We start from the raw sequence: 22,142 nt of genomic DNA on the forward strand, positions 1-22,142 counted from the left end.
TTTTGTAACAAAAAGGAGTTTCTTGGTAAATTCTGAAAAAAAAATTATTTTAAGGGGGGGGAGTCAGATTATTGAGGCTTAATCAGAGAGAGATTACTTTTTCTTGAGTTTTGGTTTCCCAAACTGTAGTCTAGACATCCACAAAGAGATGCTGTTAGGAAGAAGCAACTTTAGCTAAAAGGAAGATGAAAAATCATAGAGAATATCCAAAGGGAAATATTAATGAATAATGATTAACTAATTAGTTAATTAATTCTCCAGGGGGAAAGTCAAGTCTCAAAGGGAAGTGATTGGGGAGGTTTACAATAATTATAAAATGGAGAGTAGAAAGCAAAAGTGGTAAAAAATGAAGAGGCAGTCTCAAAAATGTGGTTAGATGCTCCCAAACTCCTCCCAAATTGAGGGAAATGTTTAAAATATTTCAAGCATCTAAATCTGATAATACAACTAGTATAGTAAACACACCATATCTGGAGTCCCCAAACTCCCTGTAGTCAATCCACACACTCTGTCATCACTTGAAAAGTTCCATATGAAACAGTTTGTTTTTCTTTCCTGGAGTCTTTCCTTAATCTAAATATAATATGAATATTATTTATTTTTACAAATTAAATCTGTCATTCGAAGCATAGTTTAGTCTATGGCAAAACCAAACAAAATGTCTAATTTCTGAAAGAAAAAAAAGTCTTTAATTCTAAAGAAATATGAAAAGAACAATGACATGAAATAAATTCCAGTTGACCCTTGAACAATGCAGGGGTGAGGGGATACCAACTCCTGTAGAGTAGAAAATCTGTATAAAATTTTCAACTCCCCCAAAACTTAACTACTCATTACCTACTGTTGACCGAAAGCCTTACCAATAACATGAATAGTCAACTAACACATATTTTGTATGTTCCAAGTATTATATGCTGTATTGTTATAATAATGCAAGCTGGAGAAAAGAAATATTATTAAGAAAGTCATAAGGAAGAGCAAATACATTTATAGGACTGTTCTGTAAGAAATCCGTGTATAAGTGGACCCACATGGTTCAAATCTGTGTTGTTTAAAGGCCAACTGTACTTATAAAAATTAATTTGAGATGAAAACAACATAGAACATCAACCAAAGTTCTCAAATTTACCTGTGCTTTAGAATCACCTGGAGATTTTAAACTCTAGATCCATTAAATCAGAACATCTGGACCTAGAAACTAGGAAGCAGGAGTTTAAAGCTCTTCAGAGGATTTCCATGGACAGCCAAGTTTGAGAACCACTGATCTAAAAAGATCAGAGGGAATCCATGCTACCTGGAGTCTGAAATGAAATATTTTAACTGACCACTGAATTTGGCTATTAATTTTGTAACTGAGTCAAAACTAGGTGACATGTAGTTTTTGTTGTTCTACAAAAGCAACCATATATATCTGCCAAGGGAAAAAAACCCGCAAGAATTTTTCCCTTCACACTAAGCCAAACAATAGTATAATATGTATTTATAATATGGTTAAATAGAAAAAGATTAATGCCGTAACTTAAAAAAAAATAAAAGTAGCAGAAAGGGCATTTAAAGAAAGAGTTCAGAGAAAGTATCTTCAAAGCTATATTAAACATTTCCCAGCTTTGGAAAACTTAAATACCCAATCTGGTTTCTATGAAACTTAAAAAGATCAAACGATTAGAAGGAAGCTAGGCTTGAATGAGTAATGCTGGGGATTTCAGTAAACATCTGGTTACCATTTTCAATGGTAAGAACTAACCCACTTAAGGAAGCAGTTTAGTTTCTTTGGAGTAAAAATGAGACACTGGCTTTTTGTTCTCTTTGCACAGTGGAGGGTAAAGGAAACATCAGAATGGGGAGGTCACTTGAAGCTCAACTTTTATAAATAAGAAAGCTTTTTTCAAAAACTAAAGTAAATTGAACTCGGGTCTCTGTAGTATAAACAACTCAACTGAGTTAAGGTTAAATAAACATTCCTTGAGCCCTAGTGTGCCAATTAAAGAACAAATTCTGTTTGGTCGTAAATACATCAGTAATTCTATAAGCATGGAGGAAAATAACAATAAACCTGAACACACAATTACTGCCTGTCATACTACAATAAAATAGAATGGGTGCAGACCAGTAAGTTTCTTTGATTCAACTTCCTTTTTTTTTCTCCCCAGTTTGATTAACTAAAGGCACAGAAGCACTTCTGATATCACCCAAAAGCTATTCCTTGCATAATAAAAAACGTATGTCAAAGGCGTTCTTGGTGAAATACTGACAAGGCAAAACACACTGTGCTTTTTAAATGTGACCTTTACTCTTTCGTCTTCCTGCTAAGTAATCATAGAGCATATTAAACTCAGGGAAGCAGCAGGGGTGCTGGTGTGAGGCTGCAGACAGGAAGGAAGGAGAAGAAGAGGAGTTCATTAGGCTGTTTTAAAGGATCAGTAGAAGCATCTGCTATCAACATGCACTACTAGCCAAAGGGGAATCACCCTGGATTTTGCCTCCAGACCAATGCTTCTCCACTCCTTTGCTCACCACCATTCCTCTCTTCCGCCCTTGGACGTGAGACTAAAAAGACTAAAGAAAAGGAATCCTTAGAATGATGAGGTTTAAAACCTTGTCTTACTTTCCCTCATTCTGTGCATACAAATGTTATAGTGCCGACCTGAAAAAGACTTGGGTGGTGATTTTACTCATTCTCCTGAGTTATAAATCAAGTGCTCGGGAGCACCCCTGACTTGATGCCATGCCAACAACACCTCCTAGGTTCTGAGATGGGCAGTTCCACTGCTGGGTAACTCTGACTGATAAAATGTTCATCCTTAAATTGGCTCTGGTTATGCCTTCTAGAGTTACTACAAATAAATCTTGTACCCAAGTGTCCCGTTAAACAGTGGGGGCACAAAAATATTGGTCCAACTACTTCCAGGGCCTCCCAGAAACACTGTTTGCAATTGGAACCGTCCATTTTCTTGTGCCTGCTGCAGAGCTGGTTTCAGCTGCAACTGCAGAAATATGCCCTCTTCAAGTATACGTAAATAATTCTCACCCAATGATAAAATATACTATGTGTCAGAGTCTCTTAGACCATATATTACTTAGACTCTACCCTGGGAGCAAGTTAAAAACTTTTGGAAAATATTTATTCTCTCTTAGGCGCCTACTCCATTCTATGAACTAAAACAATGATTTACTAAATAGGACCTGGATGATTTGAAAGAGAATAATTTGATGGTGATTCTATCTTTTTCTGTAGAAAAGGTGCATGTTATAAAATCCCTGGGTCATATGATACATTTTTCCAAAGCAAGGGACTGGAAGAACATAAAGATGAATATTTTACACTATGCTAAGCAAAGAAGTAAAGAACGTACTGTAAAGGACACAAATGGGACCTAAATCACAAGATGGGTGCTTGACCCTAAATGTTTTCTATGTCCACAAGCCACAAAAGCTATATGCTTAGTTTCACGTGTCCTTTATTGGACAGCATTTTGTTAGGTAATGCTATGTGTTTCATTGTTTTATGGGATATTAAACCCTCAGTGAATCAGTCATCACCGCTAGGCAGATAACTCACAAATTCTCATTTCCTGCCCTGGCCTCTCTGTTTTCTTCAGTTTTTGGTAAATGCATTCAGATGAAAAGCTCAAGGCACCTGCGACTAAATATGCCTAGAACTAAACTCATCCATCCTCCTCCAAAATCAACAGACAGTAACATTGGTAAATGTGACAGAGGAGTCTTAAAAGCAAAAGAAGAAAAGAACTCTGAAAAATGGACACAAGCACTAAAAGCCCCAACAGGTAATATCAGCCCTATATACTACCATAGTTGTAGTTGAATTACCTTTATATAAGAACAGATCTGAGCATAGGTAGAATATCAGTGTACCTATAAAGTTACATAAAAATGGAAGGCTTATCAATTAAGTTTTAATGTGAATTCTCTGGGGCACCTGGGTGGCTCAGTCATTAAGTGTCTGCCTTCAGCTCAGGTTATGATCCAGGGTCCTGGGATTGGGCGAGCCCCACATCGCGCTCCCTGCTCCACGGGAAACCTGCTTCTCCCTCTCCCACTCCCCGTTTGTGTTCCCTCTCTTGCTGTCTCTCTGTCAAATTAAAAAAAAAAGGGGGGGCTCAAATATTGGTACACTATGTTATCTTCATTTATTCAGTTGTATTCAATAAATATTCATTGTGTGCCTCTAGGTGGAGGGCATGGTTTTAAGTGATAAGACGAACAGACATGGTCCCTGACCTCAAGGAACTTATAGATTTTTTTCTTAATGAGGGGGCTTTCCCAAGGGAATGGTCCAGGAGACTATGTGTTGGAATTTCAGGAGGGTTTAAAACCCAGGCCTTTCAATGGGAACATGTATGTTGATAAAGAGGGTCTTGAAATCACCTATCAAGTTCATTTATTACAAAATATCTATTAGCAGCACCCCTATGTTCTTCATATAGAACCCATTTTAAGTGTACCTCCCCAGAAAGGAATCTCCATAATCTCCTCTCTGGAATTAGTTCTTGACAGAAGTAATGATATTATCTCCCATTCCTGGAGTGCCCATAATGTGGCATTCATAGAACAATCCAAAACAATCAATTCCCAGAGAAAACTAGGGCTTTGAGAGGTTAAGTAACTTGTCGAAGGTTATATAACCATTAAAGGTAACACTAGAACTCAACCCAGGTTTGATCTTACTCCAAACTTAATTCTTTTTAATTACCACAGTCTACTACCTCCCCAAGAAAGCAATTACTGTGGTTAAGCTCTTCTTACTTATGGGTAATTTAAATCTCAACTTCCTTATAGGTTCTTCTTGAATACACATAAACTAAAGAAAAAAAACCCTGAAATATGCTTTCCATCACAAGAGCTAAGCTTGATCTGTAGTAGTTGCTTCTTTTCCATACAAACCCCAGAAACAGCTTTTGGCAAGTAGCCATTATAAATAAACCTTCAAAATTAAACTAAATTTCAAATTGTACATGGATGTGTTGGACATTTTCGAAACTGAAAGTGAATGTAAATAAAAATATAGGAGGATAGAAAACTATTAAATTATAAGCAGGGAAGGAAATAGGTTTTTTCTTCTCTAATATATTTTCCACAACATTAAGTAGTGATCTGTATCTCTCGCTCTATTAACTATATCTTTTAATAGTGCTTCCCAAGAACACAGCTGGATAAATTACAGTGTCCTTATTAGGGAGGGAAAAAACCATGAAGCAACATTATTTAAAATGGCATTCTCCAGAACACAATGTATCAAGTTTAATATCAATACAAATATCGATAAATGCTATCACCATATTAACTCTAGCCCTTCCTAGAAATGCCTTTGTCATACCATGCTGTAATGTTATACTCTCAGCTCCTGTTGGAAGGTTGCTGTATGAACTAAGATATGACATCCACTTCATCTGCCTCCTGACCCATTACATAACTTAGGTTTGTTTTCTTAATAATCCCTTCGAGAAACGTGTTTTAAATATACTACTTGGGCATGTGGGTGGTTAGGGGAAGGAACTTCATGTTCCCTTCTTTCTGAGAGTAAAATTTCCATTCTTTTCCTTGTTGCTCTCGGTATTTGCAGGCTCAAGCCAAAATTAAGCTTCAATTATGGTAACTAAGAGGAACATCCTGACTGAGCCCTAACTTTCTATTTCCATTTTAGTAATGTTATTATTATATGTTTTATTGTAAACCATCAAATCCTTTTTGAATGAGGTTTGGTATAAGTTACAAAACTAAACAATCTCAGTCCTAGAGTTTAACCATCAGCTTGGGATGGGATCAGATGACACAGTATTAATCTAGCGACATGGGTCAGCAAACTTTTTCTGTTAAGGGACCAATAAATGTTTAGTCCGTAAGAGCCATACCATTTCTGTTACAACTACTCAATTCAGCTATGGCAAAACAAAGCAGCCAAAGACAGTATGGAAACAAATGTGTGGCTACATTCCAATAAAACTTTGTTGACAAAAACAGGCCACATTTGGCCAGCGGACCATCGTTTGCCAAACCGTGGCGAGAAAATCGATATGGTCTTCCACTTTTTGTGTTTCTTTAAAAAAACATTCCATGTAAAACCCCCACGTTACAAAAACAAGAGCAATTTGAAACCATAAGAATGACCAATTCTGTAGCAAGTTGGCATTTGTTTTTCACAGGGACTATATAATACATTTAATTTAGAAGTGCAAGGTGTATTCAGAAGTGAAGAGAAAACTGATAAATATGCACTACTCTTCAAGTATACAGAAATAACTCTGATCCAATGATACAACCTACTGAGACAGGGTCTCATGGATGACATACTACTTGGATGTTACCATGGGAATAGGTTAAGATCTTTTGGAAAACATCTGCTTTCTTTTAGGCTACTATACTATTCCATGGACTAAAGCACTGATTACTAAGTAGTGAAGGGCAATGATTGGTGGGTGCTTCTCTCTTTTCCTTTAGAGAATTATATGTTCTTACAAATGCAGGGACATAAGATATATTTTTCCAAAGCAGGAGACTGAAGGACGATAAAGTATATGTCTTACGTGCCGCTAAGTTTTATAGGCTTACATCTGTAAAGACAATTGTCCTCTTACTGTTTTCAAAATCAGCCTAAAGATTAAATGCTTGTAAATACCTATACGGTTAATACTTAAGTAGTACAATGGCATTATAGCAAGCAGACTTTTGCATTGTTTTATTCCCAGAATTAAGTCTAGAGATTGCTATGTCTTGAACCAGCAGTATATCCCTTAGGATAGTGTGCCCCAGTGGGATATATATCAGAATCATATGTGTCTGTTTTTAACATATAAACTTCTGGGCCTCACTCCCAGACTATCGAATCAAAAAATAGTGGCTGGGCTTTACGTCGTCTCCTCCCAGAACTCTGATGGGGTGGACAAAGTGACTAAATTCTCACCACATACTGTCATGAAGCAATATCATTATTGCCTTCAACAGATAAGAGAACCAGAGCTCAAAGAACCTAACTTGCCTGAAGTTGCATACCCGCAGCCCTACTGTCTTTCGGGATAGAGTCACAGACTTCTGTTATATCACTAGAATGGAATTAACCAGGGAAAAAATCCATAATGCCCACATTCTAACTTAGAACCCGAGACTGTTTACTTTTCCTTTCAAGGAATGTTTACTAAATAAGTAGTAGGAAAGCTTAATAAAATATAAAGCCCAAATGTTATTCTACAAAAACAGATTATCCTTAATAATAGTGGAATGTTGCCTGGCTATGACCCTTTTATTTTTTCGATTTTTATCCATTTCTGGCCTTAAAAGTTTAAAAAAGAAAAAAAAAAAAGTAGCTCCAGGCTGGAAAGAGGCCGCCACTGCTTCAAACGATGGCATAGAAAGAGGTCAGCAGAACTGATTGGGGTCAGATCAGAAGAGGAGAGAAAAGCAGGTAAAATGGATAGGTAGAATAGGAAAATATTATTTTGTATTTATTTTCCTCCAACCAAGCCTGTATTTTATAAATGTCTCAAATCTGCTCCTGGGCACTTAGTAACATTTGTGTTAGTACCTATTTTCTTTTTTTTTTTTTAATGTAGTAGCTTCAAATTTCAGTTTAGCAGAGAGCAGAAGCTGCAACAGCAAAGTTAAAGACAGGAGGGGTAGGTCTCCCGATCATTCTGAATTGCTTCCATTTCCCCCAAGATGCTCACCATGGAGAAATTAAGTTTAAATGCGCAAATATAGCATCATACTTTCTGCTGCCGTACATATGGTAAAGTAAGCATGAGGTGAATATGGGAAACAAAAGGAAAACGAATTGGACAAGAATCAAATCTTTAGAAAATATTTTTATAGTGAGTGCCTCAATGCAAACACAATTTAGAGATTAAATCTGTGGCCATGGAAAATAAACTGCAATAAAAAAGTGATTTTTTTCCTACATGTTAGAAAATCAAGGAAATGTTAGATTATGGTCACAGAACTTTTTTATTTCAGGTATTTGAGGTTGCCCTCACAGTGAAAACTATAAAATTGGATGAAAAACCAAAAGTCAATTTTGCATACTCATGAAATTGCTACCCTTCTTGAGGCCTTATCCAGGAATAATATCTTATTAGATGGAGTCGAAGAAACCAAGAAAGAATGAGGAAGTGGATGTTTTACAAGTTGAGGGAATATGGGGTAAGTGAGCCAAATCAGCATTTACACTGACAAAGTCTGGTGACACCCATCTCGTTATCTTATGCTGGGCCCAGCAGCTGCTTTGGCTGCCAGAGTTTATTGCCTTCGGGCTGTCTTTGCACTCTTCTTGATATTTGGAAGATGCAAAGTCATCCTCCGCGTAAAACTGACCCAAGGACATTAAGGGAGAGAGCAGACGTATTCCTTCTGAATTGCAACTGGACAGAATTGAAGACTGGAACTGAACTGAAGTTGAAATGCACGGAGAACCCACCTTGTGCCCCTGCACGGTCAGGAGCAGCTTCAGGGAGGCAGAAGAACACAGCAGTTTCGGACCCAGCGGTGTGTCATCACGGCCGGAGCTGTGCACGCCTGCAGGTGCACAGCTCCCGGCATGCAGGTGGTGGGTACAAAATCACCTACTGCAGGGATGGGCTAAGATGCTTTATGGGATGAGAGGGAGACTCAACATTTTATATCTTTCCTTAACACGGATAAATGGTTTTTCTGACAATACCATTTATGGATGCTCCAGAACTCTCAATTGGTCCTTCTTAATAGAGCCAAGCACAATGCAGTTTCTAAAATTCATTTTCAGCCCTCTTTGATATTCCAGAGCTTTCACCTGCCCTTTGGTTTTTCTCATTTGCTTCCAGAAGCCCAGTGCTCTAGATTACCATAGGACTCCTAGGGGACAGGGCCCAGCAAATGGTGTTCCTGAAGACCAGTCCTCATGGCCCATACTCGGCAGGTTTTTAGAACCTTTGTTTTCATTGAAGTGTATCTTTTTGGGCCCTATCCTCCAACAGCTTTGCTGGCTTAGCAGCTTGCACCTTCACAGCCAGTGCAGCGAAAGGTGAACATGGTGAAGGGGAATGGTGGCTAACTGTTCCCCTCACCTCATTCATTCAGTGGCATCAGCTAGCTCTTGAAAGAGCAAGGTGGAGTGTATCTGCTCGGGAAACGTTAGCTCTTACTGCTACTGCCCTTTCTGACCCTCATCATCTCCTCAACTTTCTTTTCAAATACCTTGTTTAAAAACTTGTCTTTTATTTCTCACTTCAAATGACAGAAATAAAAGTACTTGACTAGTAATAGTTTGTGTGATAAATATCCATACTTCTTTCGCATTTTAGAGCCAATCTGTGAATCACATTTAAGCTGGCTTCTCGAAACAATTTCCAGCACATTCCACTTGCAGTCAGATGAAGTGGCAATTTTCTTAAAATATGGAGCAGTTTGGTGCTGGGCAGAACATGTATTCAGGCTCATAAACATAAACATTTTTTATGTAGCATTTAAATATGAACTATGCAACTCCAAAATGCTACAAAAATATAAACAAAATAATTTCAGGAATAAAGAAATATAGCTAAAGAAAAATTGAGAGGAAGCCAAAAAGAAAAAAAAAAAAAAGGAGCCAAGTTTTCTTTGATGCAAGAAAGTTGATCATGGGCAAAAATTTGTTTTTATAAATTTCTTTAGGGAAAGAATGTAGCACACTCTAGAAAGTGTTTCACATTACATATCAAGCAACTTGGGTATTTACTTCTTATTCTGACCTTTTTCTAGCAGCCCCAGCCCAAGGCCAGCACCGAGCCTTTCTTCAGCGATGACAACCATATAGCGATGCTGAGTGAGAATGTGCTGGTGGAGCTGAAGCTCTGTTTTGCTGAAGGAAGGAGGCCTGTAGAGTATGGCCCTTCTGTCATGGCTGCCAAAGTGTGTCTCTATTGATTTCTCCATCTAAAAAAAACAAAACAAAACAAAACAAAAACAAGAAAGAAAGGAGACATAAAAATTCAAGAGGAGGAAGTAGTACACTGTCCTTGAAGGACATCATTAATGCAAATCAAGGGCCATTCCAAAAGTTATCCTGTCAGTTTTTCTCTGGAAATGAAAGACAGACTCTCTGAAAGGCTGGCAAGGACAAAGGCGACCTCATATGTAAGAACTGAAGGTGAACTGAATTTTTCTCACTATTACAGAGATGAAAATTTTAGGCCATTAAAATATAGAGGTCCTAGAGGAATACTATCACATAGAAATACAGAGCTCAACTCTAGCTGAAAATATAAATTAATACCAATGCCTTTCATCTGCATTGTGCTTGTATAAAATATTTGCAGATGCATTATCTTCTAACAGTGCTTTTTAGGTAAACACAGGAGAGGAAACCGACTCAGAAAGGATGGATTTTGTGCTAGCAGGACATGCTCAGGAATGGGGAGAGCTGAGAAGCAAGCTCTAAGCTCTTTGGAGATACATAATGCTGCTCAATCATGATGCAGCAAAATTGGAATACACCTCAGTATGGCAGGGTGGCTCCCTGTCCGCGAAGAAGAGTATCATAATTCCAGGTTCTTCCTTCCATAGTTTATTGCTCCTCCAAATAAATTCTTTCTCACACCGATGTTTGAAATTCCACTAACAAAAGGAATTTTCCAATTGACAAGTAGAAAGAATGCTGATATTTGAGTTCATTATACGGTATAATAGCCGACATTGGGTATTTTCCTGAAAACTTGAGATTAAACCTTAATAAAGTAGACATTTTTTTGTTACCAAGAGTGATGAGAAAGGATGGGGGTTAGAGCAAAAACTGGGAGGCCAAAGAGAGGAGACAAAGGAGTTGGGGGAGGATGATGAGGGAAAAGAGATAAAAAAACGAAACCGGGAATCCAAATAATTTACAGGGGTACCTCTGAATCAAACTGTCCACTTTATAGATCTAAAATATATGGACCATGTCTTTTCACTACTTAAATTTCTTCATTACTTCCCATTACTGATAGAATCTATTCCAAATCTTCATCAAAGAACACAAGGCCATTCAAACTTAAACCCTGTCTTTCTTCTCTGGTCATACCACAATCTTAATTATTCCCATTCCTGATCCCACCCTGTTCTTTCATACACATCCCCCTGTGCCTTCTACCTAAAATTCCTTCTTCTCTCTCTCCGTTCGTCCATCTGACTAGCTCCAAATCAAACATCACCTCTTTTGGAAAGTTTTCATTGAAATACACCCTTCCATTAGCACTTATGAAAGGAAGTGTGCATCTCTCCCTGATGTGAGCTCCTTAACAGGCAGTACACATGTACACATAGTACATGTTTAATAAATGAAGATATCTACAAAATTAATGAGCCACAGTGCTCTATCAAGATCTTTGAAGATATGGGTGGAAAGAAAGAAGAAACAGATTTCGATTATAAACCCTCTGAGGTCAGGAACCATATCCTAGTTTTCATTGCATACAAATTATTGCCATCTGTAAATGAATAGACAAAGCAGAGTGCCGTGCAGGAGAACACAAACTCTGGAGAGACTGCTGGCTTTGAATCCTCTGGTTCCACCAGCACTCTTTGTGTGACCTTGGACAATACCTTCCTCCTATGGGTGCAGTGAGGACTAAAGAGTTACTATCTGTGAATGGCTTAGAACTGTGCCTGGTATATGGGAAATACTACATATGTGGGTTTTTTTTTTTTTTAAGATTTTATTTATTTGAGAGAGAGAGAGGGAAAACACAGAGGGAGAGTGAGAGGGAGAAGCAGACTCCCTGCAGAGCAGAAAGCCTGACGTGGGGCTCAATCCCAGGACCCTAAGATCATGACCTGAGCCGAAGGCAGATGCCTAACTGACTGAGCCACCCAGGCGCCCCTATATATGGGTTTTTAAAATAATAATATAAAGAGCAAAGAGTCAGAAAACTCTTTCTGAGTCTAAGCTCTGCCTGGCACATGGTAACATAGGCATTTAATATGTGTGTGATGGATTTAATAGAAAGGAATAGAACACTAGCTAATCACACCTCCCCTGTGTGGCACTTTGGGCAAACATGATTAATTACATATTTTCCCTTGTTAAAGGATACTGTGTTTTATTGATAATGAAATGATTGATTGATTGATTGTTAAGGAAACTTTTTAAACTCAAAAATTTGACTGCAGACTGGGACATGATTTCCCAGCCAATATCATTGTTTGTCACAGTAAACTTATAAGAAAGAGCCTTTGAAGTAAAAAACAGGTTGAGCCTCTGTACACAGGACTTAGAGGGACTAGCAGCCCACAGGAGGCCAAAATAAACAAACATGCATCTAGGTGCAAGGGAAGACAGATGCTTCCAAATATATCAGTGTCACTCAGGCGAAATGCACAGTGCCAGAATTCCCTTCTCACATTCTTTTCTTTCGTAATCACAGGATGCTCCTCTCTATTACAGCTGGCTCAAGTAGAGCAGTGATTTCACATGAGGACAGTGTATTTTCAAACTTTACGTTATTATTATTTTGAAAGACACATCCCTCCTCCACCCAACCCTCCCCCCACCCCCCACCGGCCAGTAGCTCTTACCAGAGTGTCTTACATAGAGCATACTGTAAATAAAGTAAAATTACTGGCCATATTTTCTAATGACCTTTACAACATAGACTGACGTTTTAACTTGCATCTCAGACTACAGGAATAATGGGAAGTGAGCTTGTCGGTCAAATTATGTTGTATTATCCTGTAATACAAACTGCTCCTGTCCTTGTCATATTTATAACACACTGTATCAGCAAAATGGCCCAAGACCAAGGGGAAAGAACACTTTTAACTGGTCCAACAACAGGTGCACACACTGCATATGTGAAATAAAATCTACGTGAATAATTATGTCAACCGCACCAATAAATGTGGGATTATCAAATGCTAGAAGCAGCACTTTGGGAAATGAGAGCTCTTGATTACTCCTACAATTCTAAAGATATATTTTTAGTGGGAGAATTTAACCTGGCCATCACTACAACAACTTAACTTGAGACTCACAGCCCTGAAGAGAAGCCCTTAGGAATGAATGAATGTTACTGGATGTTAACATTCTGAACTCCCAAGTCACTTCTCTCTCTCCCTTCTTCTAGAAAGAGCTGAAAAATTGTCCCTCAGAAATCACTTTGCAGACTATATGAAAGTTATGTTAATTTTTAAAAAGATTTATTGATTTATTTGAGAGGGGGAAGGGGCAGAGCGAGAGGGAGAAAGAGTCTTAAGCAGACTCCATGCTCGTCATAGAGCCCAACATGGGGCTCGATCTCTCGACCTGGAGATCATGACCCTGAGATCACAACCTGAGCAGAAATAAAGAGTAGGACACTTAACTGACTTTACCACCCAGGTGCCCCTATGAAAGTTATTTTAAAACTGAACACTTTTGGGGAGCCTGGGTGGCACAGTCAGTTAAGCATTCGACTCTTGATTTCAGCTCAGGTCATGATTTCAGGGTTGTGATCTCTGGGTCATGAGATGGAGCCCCGCATCGGGGCTCCATGCACAGCCGGGAGTCTGTTTAAGATTCTCTTGTTGTCCCTCCCCCTCTCCCCTCCACCCCGCATTTGCACTCTCACACTCTCTCTCTCAAATAAATAAATCTTAAAAATCTGAACACTTACTATTTTTATTGGAAAGACTTCAAAATCTGAAACTTTTATACCACATTAGATAAAGCAAAAGACAGAATGTTGTAATAAACAACCTGAAGTGTTAGATGCAGCAATGTGGACGAAGAACAGAGGAAGACCAGGGATCCAAAATCTGGATTTGAATTCTGACTCTGCCACTTTCTTGCTTCATCCACAGGGGAGAGTTGTTTTATCTCTCTACATCAGAGTTTTCTCATATGTATAGCTGAAGTAACAAATTCTACCTCATGAAGTTGTATGGGGAATTAAATTAGTTTGCTATATGAAAGTGTCCAACAAAGTGTTCCATCAATAAATGATATCAATTATTAATAAAATTGAATAATAATATATTGTAACTCTGATTTTCCATTAAAAATTCTATAAGCATTAGGGGGCGCCTGGGTGGTGCAATCAGTTCAGCATCTGACTCTTGGTTTCAGCTCAGGCCCTGATCTCAGGGTTTTAAGATCGAGCCCTGCGTCGGACTCCATGCTCAGCATGGAGTCTTCCTGGGACTCTCTCTCCCTCACCCGCTGCCCCTCCTCCCTGCACTCTCTCTCTCTAAATAAATATTAAAAAAAAAAAAAAAGAATTCTATAAGCTTTACAATTACTACAGTTTGGCCTCTGTCATAAAAAGCATTTCTGCAATAAACTATATGTTTCCATATATCTTGATACATGTTTTTCTCTATATGACTCATCACCTTTTTTTTAAAGATTTTATTTATTTATTTGAGAGAGAGAGAGAGAGCACACGAGGAGGGGGGTGGGGCAGAGGGAGAGGGAGAAGCAGACTCCCCACTTGAGCAGGGAGCTTGACACAGGACTCAATTCCAGGACCCTGGGATCATGACCTGAGCCAAAGGCAGATGCTTAACCAACTGAGCCACCCAGGCACCCAACTCATCAACTTTTAATGCAAACATATAATTTATTTATTATGTTTATTGTCTGTCTCCCCACACCATAAAAGGGGGTAAATGAAACCATATATTTTGTCTATTTTGTTCACTTTTCTTTCCCCAACCTAAGACTACTACTGGGCACATAAGGGGCACATAATATATAGTCTTTGAATGGAGGAATACAAACATCTTTTTTTCAACATGTATAAGTCTTGGCTATAAATAGAAAGTGGTGAACATTTGTATTAAGAAACTTATTTCAGTAGAATTTCAAATAGTAGCAAGAATGACAAAAATAAGATTAAATGTTTGAGCAAAGTAATGAATTTGCAGTAGAAAAATCAAATAAAGAGCTATATTATAAAATTTTATTTCTCAGTTACTTACAGTATTAAAAAATCTTCAACCAAGACTTACCACAAAAGCAGGAACTATAGCTCTTTAAAATATAGTAAGGATGAAAAATAAAACTTGGATTTTTTTTCACATGACAGAGAAATGTTTTCTAGATTTATTAAAGTAGCCATGTATTTATGACACATTTTGATGCTCAAATACAAATCATATAGTAGACCTTGGATGTGTGTTATATATAACTAAAAGTCAAATTGCCTTGCTGGTCTAGATCTTTGACATTTTAGAAATATTGTTGAGTCTATCATAGTGAATTATGTTTTAATTTTTCCATTATAAGAATAAAATGGGATTTTTTTTTTTTTTACCCAGTGGTGAAATCTGTACTTACTTTAGAGAATTCAAGAAATAACATGGAGTTTTCTCAGAAGCATATGCTACACATTTTCCACTTAAAAATTTTTTGTAATTACAGGACAGTTTAGGAACCCTGGATATGCAAGCAGAGCCTCATGACAACGTTCCTCACCCAAAGGAATTTTTAGTTAACCTCTGCCTTTATCTCACAACTGATTAAACTGGATCTCAAGCCCATCATGGAAGGAACACATACTTCTCAGACCTACTCCATGACGATGAGCACCTTCTGATTGCACTCCCAAACTGCACCTTGGGGATACTGTAACCCATGAACAACCAATGAAAGGCAAGTTTGCTCATCTGTGCCTCTATGTAAGTTTTAAACAATAATAGAAAAACAAAAACGATAAAATTTCAATACAAAAAATGTATTCCCAATACAGCTTTGATGAAATGGTACCCACTTAAATAGCTATTCCCCAAATCCATCACCACCTATTTCTCAATCTATCTTTCCCTTTGGCACTCTTCACAACTTATAGTTATATATTACTTGTTTAATATCTGCCTTTTACACAAATTTGTATGTTTCATGAAAGCCTAGATGTGTCTGCTTCAGTCATTGTACTTATAGCTTACGATCAGGTTCTAAGTAAGAGGGAATGGATGAATGAATGAGCAAATGAGTGAATGCATGAATGCAAAGTATGAGTTCATTATCTGTAAACATGTGTTTATTTTACTATCTGGTGGAAACATCAACTAGAAAAATCTCAGTGAAAGCTTCGATATTTGCATCTCAAGCCATAAAATATCTATGACTTTTTCATCCCTAATGACTCTCTCCTGCTCTTCGCTACAACCACCCACTCCAACGACTACATCTTGGACTTTGTGGTCCCCAAAACACCCCCACCTCTGAAATTATGAAAGGAGATACTCCATTCTCTGATAGGATTCATTTATTTCCATCTTTTCTCATTTATTCCCAACACATCAGTGTTGGGAATGCCAACTTTCTCCTAGCTCTTTTTTACCTCCTTTCTCTGCAGTTCAGATTCCATGGCCCAACACTCTAATAACTCCCTACCCAGTATATTAAATTCCCTTGTTCCACTGCACTTGCATCACTCACACGGTAGAGCTTCAAGCAAGTAAGAGCTGGGCACACAGTGGTTGAAAAGACAGACACGTCCCTGGCCCCACAGAGCTGACAGCCCATCAAGGAAAGCAGATGTAAACAACTAGTTATAATAAATTACGACATGCCAGGAAAATCGGGAGGATTAGAGTGCTGCAGAAACTGAGACCCAGAGATCTCAGTAGCCTGCCTGTCCTGCACCTGGGCTGGGTTGTTGAGAGCTCTGAAGAAAAGTGCCTGGATGGACAGATTCTGGTTGGCAAAACCAGTTCAATCTTCGGGGTCCCAGACCATCCAGCTATACTTCCCTGGTCAATTCTCTCTCACACATTCTCCATAGTGACTAATTTTCCCATTCTCCAGCTACCTTCTTATTTCTATAGATAATGGCCTCCCACTCACAGAGGTAATTAGCACTATTAGAAGGAAACACACTGGGTTAAATAGCCTCTGTTTTGGCAAACCCATAGCCTATCAGCACAACTAACATTTCCCCTTTTCTGCTGACTTCCATAGAAGAAACCTGTCCTCTTCTCATCCACGGCTAATCACTCTGTTTATTCTCTGGATTCTATATCCCCCTTTCTTCCAGGCAACAAACCTCCTTCCAATTTCTACCCTCAAATCCCTGAGAACTTAATCCATCTTTTCTCCTTCGCCTGGATCCTTCATATCCCCTCCCCCTTGGCTCTTTCGCAATATTTATTCATTCACTCACTTACCTCTTTAATATTTTTGAACACTTTCTATATGACAGGCATGGTGCTAGGCTCTGAGCAATGTAACAGTGAAGAACCTGACAAAGCTCTATCCCTCACTGAGCTCACTTTTTAGTGGGCGGAGCAATAAACAGTGAATGAAATCTAATGCAAGGTAAGTCCCTGCAGAGATAAAATCTCTGGTCTGGGTAAAGTGTTAAAGAACAACCCTGGAGCTCTTTTAGATGCTGTTACTTGTATGTGTTATGAACGTTGCTTGTGAAAGAAAATGAGAGAAGAAAGAACATTCTTAGAGGGAGGGAAAAGGTGGGCAGAGAAATTAAAAGAGGAAGTTCTTGAAGGTCAGCACCATAGGTACTTTCTACTGTGAATGGTAAATATGCTCACGGACGCAATAAGAAATAACTGGCAATGAGGAGAAAAGTGAAGGTAATACAACATTACTCATTATCTTTTTAAGTAGCTAGTTGGAAACCAAAACCTCATGAGTAGTAGAGAATTTAAAAGTTGACAATTTTATGCTGGGCTTTCTACCTAGGGACAACCTCAATGAACTTCAATTCCTTTTACTAAAAGCCATAGCAGGGGAGAGACAAAGGAGGAAAACTGGGAGGGTGTTTTCTTGTTTTATTTTGTTTTCTGGATGGATGGGCATCCTGAGAGAAGTCTAGAAGGCCAGACTTTTACTTCCTAAATCACAAGATTTCCTAAGAACTATAGGCCATCACTCCCATAATACAGAAAAGTTTTTTAAAAAATGGAAGTACTCCATGACCTGGGCAATCACGCTGTAAGAGAGACAAGAGACCTGTCCTAAGAAGACAGCTAATCACATCAGGGGAGCATCAGAAGTGCACTGGGAGGAAAGGGACAGTAAGTACTGCACTGTGGAGCCTGGTTTGGGGTAGAAAGAGCAAGGAGAAGCAGCAAGAGCACAGTCAAATCACAATGTGTGTTACTAAGAGAGAGGTGAGATACCTTCCAGAAGAAAGGATTTGCCATGAAGGTGTTAAGTAAGCAGAGAGAGAGGCTATAAGCCTGACATATTAGAAGAAGAGTGGGAACAAAAGAGGAAAATGGAAGAGAAGAGCAGGACAGACCCTGATCTGACCATCCTAAGCTAGAAAATACTGAATGATAAATAACATCATATTGCCTTAATCCACTGGAACATCTGCAATACTGAGACTTCAGGGATATATATAATGATTTTTGTTGATCAGTAAAGACTTCCCACCACATCTCTAAAATCTGAAGGTTGACCCTGAGAATTCCTAGGTTGTCTGAATGTTTGACGCCCAGTCTCCTCACTCACAACCTGGAACAACACCGTGCCTTTCTAAACGGGGCACACAGTGTAGAGCTTGTGTGGTTGGGGGCAGGAGGAGAAACTAGTGGAGGGCAAGTGGAAAGACAGAAGAGAGAAGGCAGACTGAAGAGCTTCTCGCTCTTCAGACTCCAGAGAATGCACAGGCATGCCGGCTGCGGCTGGAAGTGAGTTTGCCGCTCACTCCTTCCCCAGGCTGACCCTCACATGTAGCAGGAATCTTGGAGACAGAGTGAAATTAGAAATGAAACCAAGAAGACAAGAACAGTGATGTCTCCTCGAGCCCGTGTCCAGTGTCTCCTCCCGAGATGTTTCCCCTTCATGCCTTGCAGCTGTAGTTGGCTAGCAAATTCTCCCCCACTGACGGCTCAGCCATTTCAGCCAACGTGGAGGAACTTTGAGTCCCCTTTCTGCTCCTCCCACTTTCTCTTTTTTCTCTTTCTTATCTGTTTTGGAAGTCATAAGAAGCATCTTTTTCAGCCCCCTCCGGAGGCTTTTCCTCCAACTAATTCAAGGCTCCCCCTTGGTGGAGGCGCCACCCACGATGCACAGCTGTGGGTCTTCAGTTTACTGTTTGCTGTAACTTTACAGACATAACAAAGACCCAGCTGAGGTTACAAAAACACAGAGATGGCCGGGAGATGGTGCTCAGGATAGCGTCCTTGGAGATATCTTTAAGCATAAGATAAAGCTTTAAATGAGATCTGGAGAGAACGAAGGTTGCTTTTTCTTTGGGCACATTCGATTTTGCTTCCTATTTTGGATCAAATAAAAACCACTCCCAACTGTTCTTCCTTTGTCTCTTCTCCTTCCTTCTGCTTTCCTGTCTCTATACTCTTCCCACTTCTCAGTCTCCCCTTAATCAGACAAGCACATAGAGTTTAAGAGAAGGAAGTTACTTTCTTCCCAACCCTCAAGCCCTGATCATGTCTGCAGGTTTTAGAGTAAATATTCTCTAGCCCCCTGAATCTTACCACGGTGTCAGCAGCAGTTGAAGGACATCCGTAATGAAGAAAATATAAAATCGACAATCCACAATTGTGAAACACCAAGCAGAAAACAACGGGAGACCTTGTTCTTTTGAAAAATGTTAAAATAACAGCAAATCTCTCTCCCCCCCCCACCCCCGTGCCCAAACAACGAGTTAATTCAGCAATTCAGTCTTAAAATAGCAAGTTCCTACAAAAGCAACGTAACAGACAGGAAGGAGCACTGGGGTCATTACAGCAGTACAGATACCTAAGCATCATATAATCTACCAAACATTTTTATAGATGCCAGAGACTCTGAATCTCAGTTTGAGTCTTTGCCAGCCAACTCCCCAAGGCCTTCTAAATCCTTGATTTACCCTCTACTTCCCACCCTCCATTCATTATCTGCTGATGCCACGTAAGCTCTACTTGATGTACTTCAATTTCCTCATCTGCAAATAAGCACCAGCCTTCCATCTTCTCTTTTTTTTTTTTTTTTAAGATTTTATTTATTTGAGAGAGAGCACATGAGAGGGGGGAGGGTCAGAGGGAGAAGCAGGCTCCCTGCCGAGCAGGGAGCCCGATGCGGGACTTGATCCCGATGCGGGACTCGATCCCGGGACTCCAGGATCATGACCTGAGCCGAAGGCAGTCGCTTAACCAACTGAGCCACCCAGGCGCCCGCCTCCCATCTTCTCATGCTAGTGTAAGGATCAAAGGAGATTCGGTGAAGATAAAAAGCAGTTGAAAATATATAGCCCCCATAAAGTAAGATGCATTAAATATCTCTTAAAGAAGTTATTGCATAAAAGAACCTCTTGACAAATTAAAATATTTTAAATTGTTAAAAGATAAACTGAGGCATATTTAACATTTTGAGTTCATTTGAGCAAAAATCCATTCCAATCTGGCAACGCCAAACCCGAAGTGGTTAGGTGTGCTCCGCCCATAGGAGCCAGGGGGAAGACTTATACAGAGAAAGTGTGGAAGCAAAGAATGGAAATTATTTGATTGGCTACAGCTTGTTTTTTTGTGACTGGTTGTCGTTAGCATTTTGAGTTCCTAAGCTTGAGGCATTTACAGGCTTAGGTCGCCAGGGCGTCAGAGCTACATCAGTCTTAGGGCCTCTTTGTGTAATGAATTTAACAAAAAAAAACCTTAAACATTCCAATCATGTGATTTCACAGGGGTTCTGTCAAATTACAAGTGGAATAGGATAAGGTGGTGCTTATATATTAGGGGCATTAACACATTTAAAAATAATCGATCATCATTTCTACTATTCTTTTACAAAAACAGAATGTTAGAGCAAATGTATCATTAAAAAATACAGCCATTGATGCCATATATAAAATGGACATACTTTTTAGATTTGGGTGCTAGATAAAAATTAGGCAGTAATGTTAATTGTATAACTAAATATGATTTAATTTTATACTTTGTTAGAACACTCTATAAATAAATTCACAATAAGGATATAAAAAGTTCTTTAGCCCGTTACATTCCCTCTTTATGGCTTAGAAGATAATGGTCGCCATTGTCTAGTTTTAGGATCTTCCCTAGCATTCACCTATTAAATTCCTGAGCTCCTCATTTGCATTCTTCATTTCCTTCTTCATTCTCCCCGCCCCGCCCCCCTCCCTGCTACAAGGCTTGCTGCTAACCCGCCCAGCACCCTCCAGAGCCCAGTTTATGATCTCGACAGTCCTCCTAGCCCTGCAGTCCTCGCTGCATTTCAACACAGCACACATACGGGCCCCAGGCTTCCGCAGCAGGCAATCACAAGACGACATGTGCTGGCCAACCTAGAATCTCTTTCAGCACCAGAGGGAACATGCCCCACTCGGCACAGAGAGTCCAGCCTTAAAAAAATATCTGCCAGATGTAAGGGCAGAGTTCAGGCACTGAGTTGGGGATGAAGATTCTCCATCCACTGTCTACCCAGCCACCACATTCAAACCTCCCAGGAGAGGAGGACAGGTGCCTAAACCCACTTCAGATAAGTATCTAATATTGTTAATCCCATGCAGATAGAATCTCTGGCTCCTGTCTTTCCCCCTCAGCACTCACATCCCTGTAGCAACCAATTTTTGCAGATTCTCCCCAGAAATCCAGGGTCCCCATGAACTGCACAGATGGGGAAGGATGGAAAACGAACATACGCCCTACAGGTGCCCCTGCATCTCCAGGACAGCAAGGGTCAGCTGTAGTTCTTGTTAAAATGAAAGGCCACAGGATAGAGGCACATACCTCACGAACGCAGAGAAACCCTGCCTCATCCTACCCACGTGGGGGACAAAGTGTTAAGATGAATAGAGGAACAAGTGTTAAATATTCAGGCACCACACTCCACATGAAAAAACATCCTGCTTTAAACCAAGTTTGTACATGAAGTTTCCGTAAAGCATACATTTATGCCTTGGCTCTCATTCTGTTTTCTTGCTTGCTCTGAACACCCTTGTGGCTGTTCGTGCTCCATAATCTCCTCATCTTATCCCTTCAGCCCACTAGCCAGTTCTAACATACAGCCTTGGCTCTCCTTGGGGACTACCCTGGGTAATACTTTCCCAGTCCCATGGAGAACTAAGAACCCTTTTTTCCATGCTTCCCCTCTAGAAGCCTCCACCTAGTCTCCCCTGGTCCCACTCATGTTAAATGGTTCAGCACAAGATCTTATAGGCCAGACCTAAAGAAGAAACCATCTCGTCTTGTGTAACAAATTGCTTTGGTCTTTTCAGGAAAGTGAGGACATCTTATAGATT

At 39.5% G+C, this 22,142-nt stretch overlaps 1 protein-coding gene across 5 annotated transcripts in view; it reads right to left on the minus strand.

Annotated features, from left to right (window-relative positions):
- CPED1 (cadherin like and PC-esterase domain containing 1) overlaps positions 1–22,142 on the minus strand; it is a 268,649-nt gene that overhangs the window by 231,114 nt on the left and 15,393 nt on the right. For 4 of the 5 annotated variants that reach the window (XR_010406406.1, XM_054505212.2, XM_045864342.2 and 1 more), the window contains exon 2: positions 9,714–9,897. The exons of the other annotated variant lie outside the window; for it this stretch is intronic. Coding sequence is in view for 3 of the 4 variants with exons in the window: in XM_054505212.2 (XP_054361187.1) it covers positions 9,714–9,897 (184 nt within the window). In the remaining variant the exon portion in view is untranslated. The remainder of the gene's footprint in view (positions 1–9,713; positions 9,898–22,142) is intronic. 5 annotated transcript variants of the gene reach the window in all.

The sequence above is a fragment of the Mirounga angustirostris genome, unplaced genomic scaffold, assembly GCF_029215605.1.
Source record: "Mirounga angustirostris isolate CCGP_5_RB_7025 unplaced genomic scaffold, mMirAng1.0.hap1 SCAF_12, whole genome shotgun sequence".
NCBI lineage: Eukaryota > Metazoa > Chordata > Mammalia > Carnivora > Phocidae > Mirounga > Mirounga angustirostris.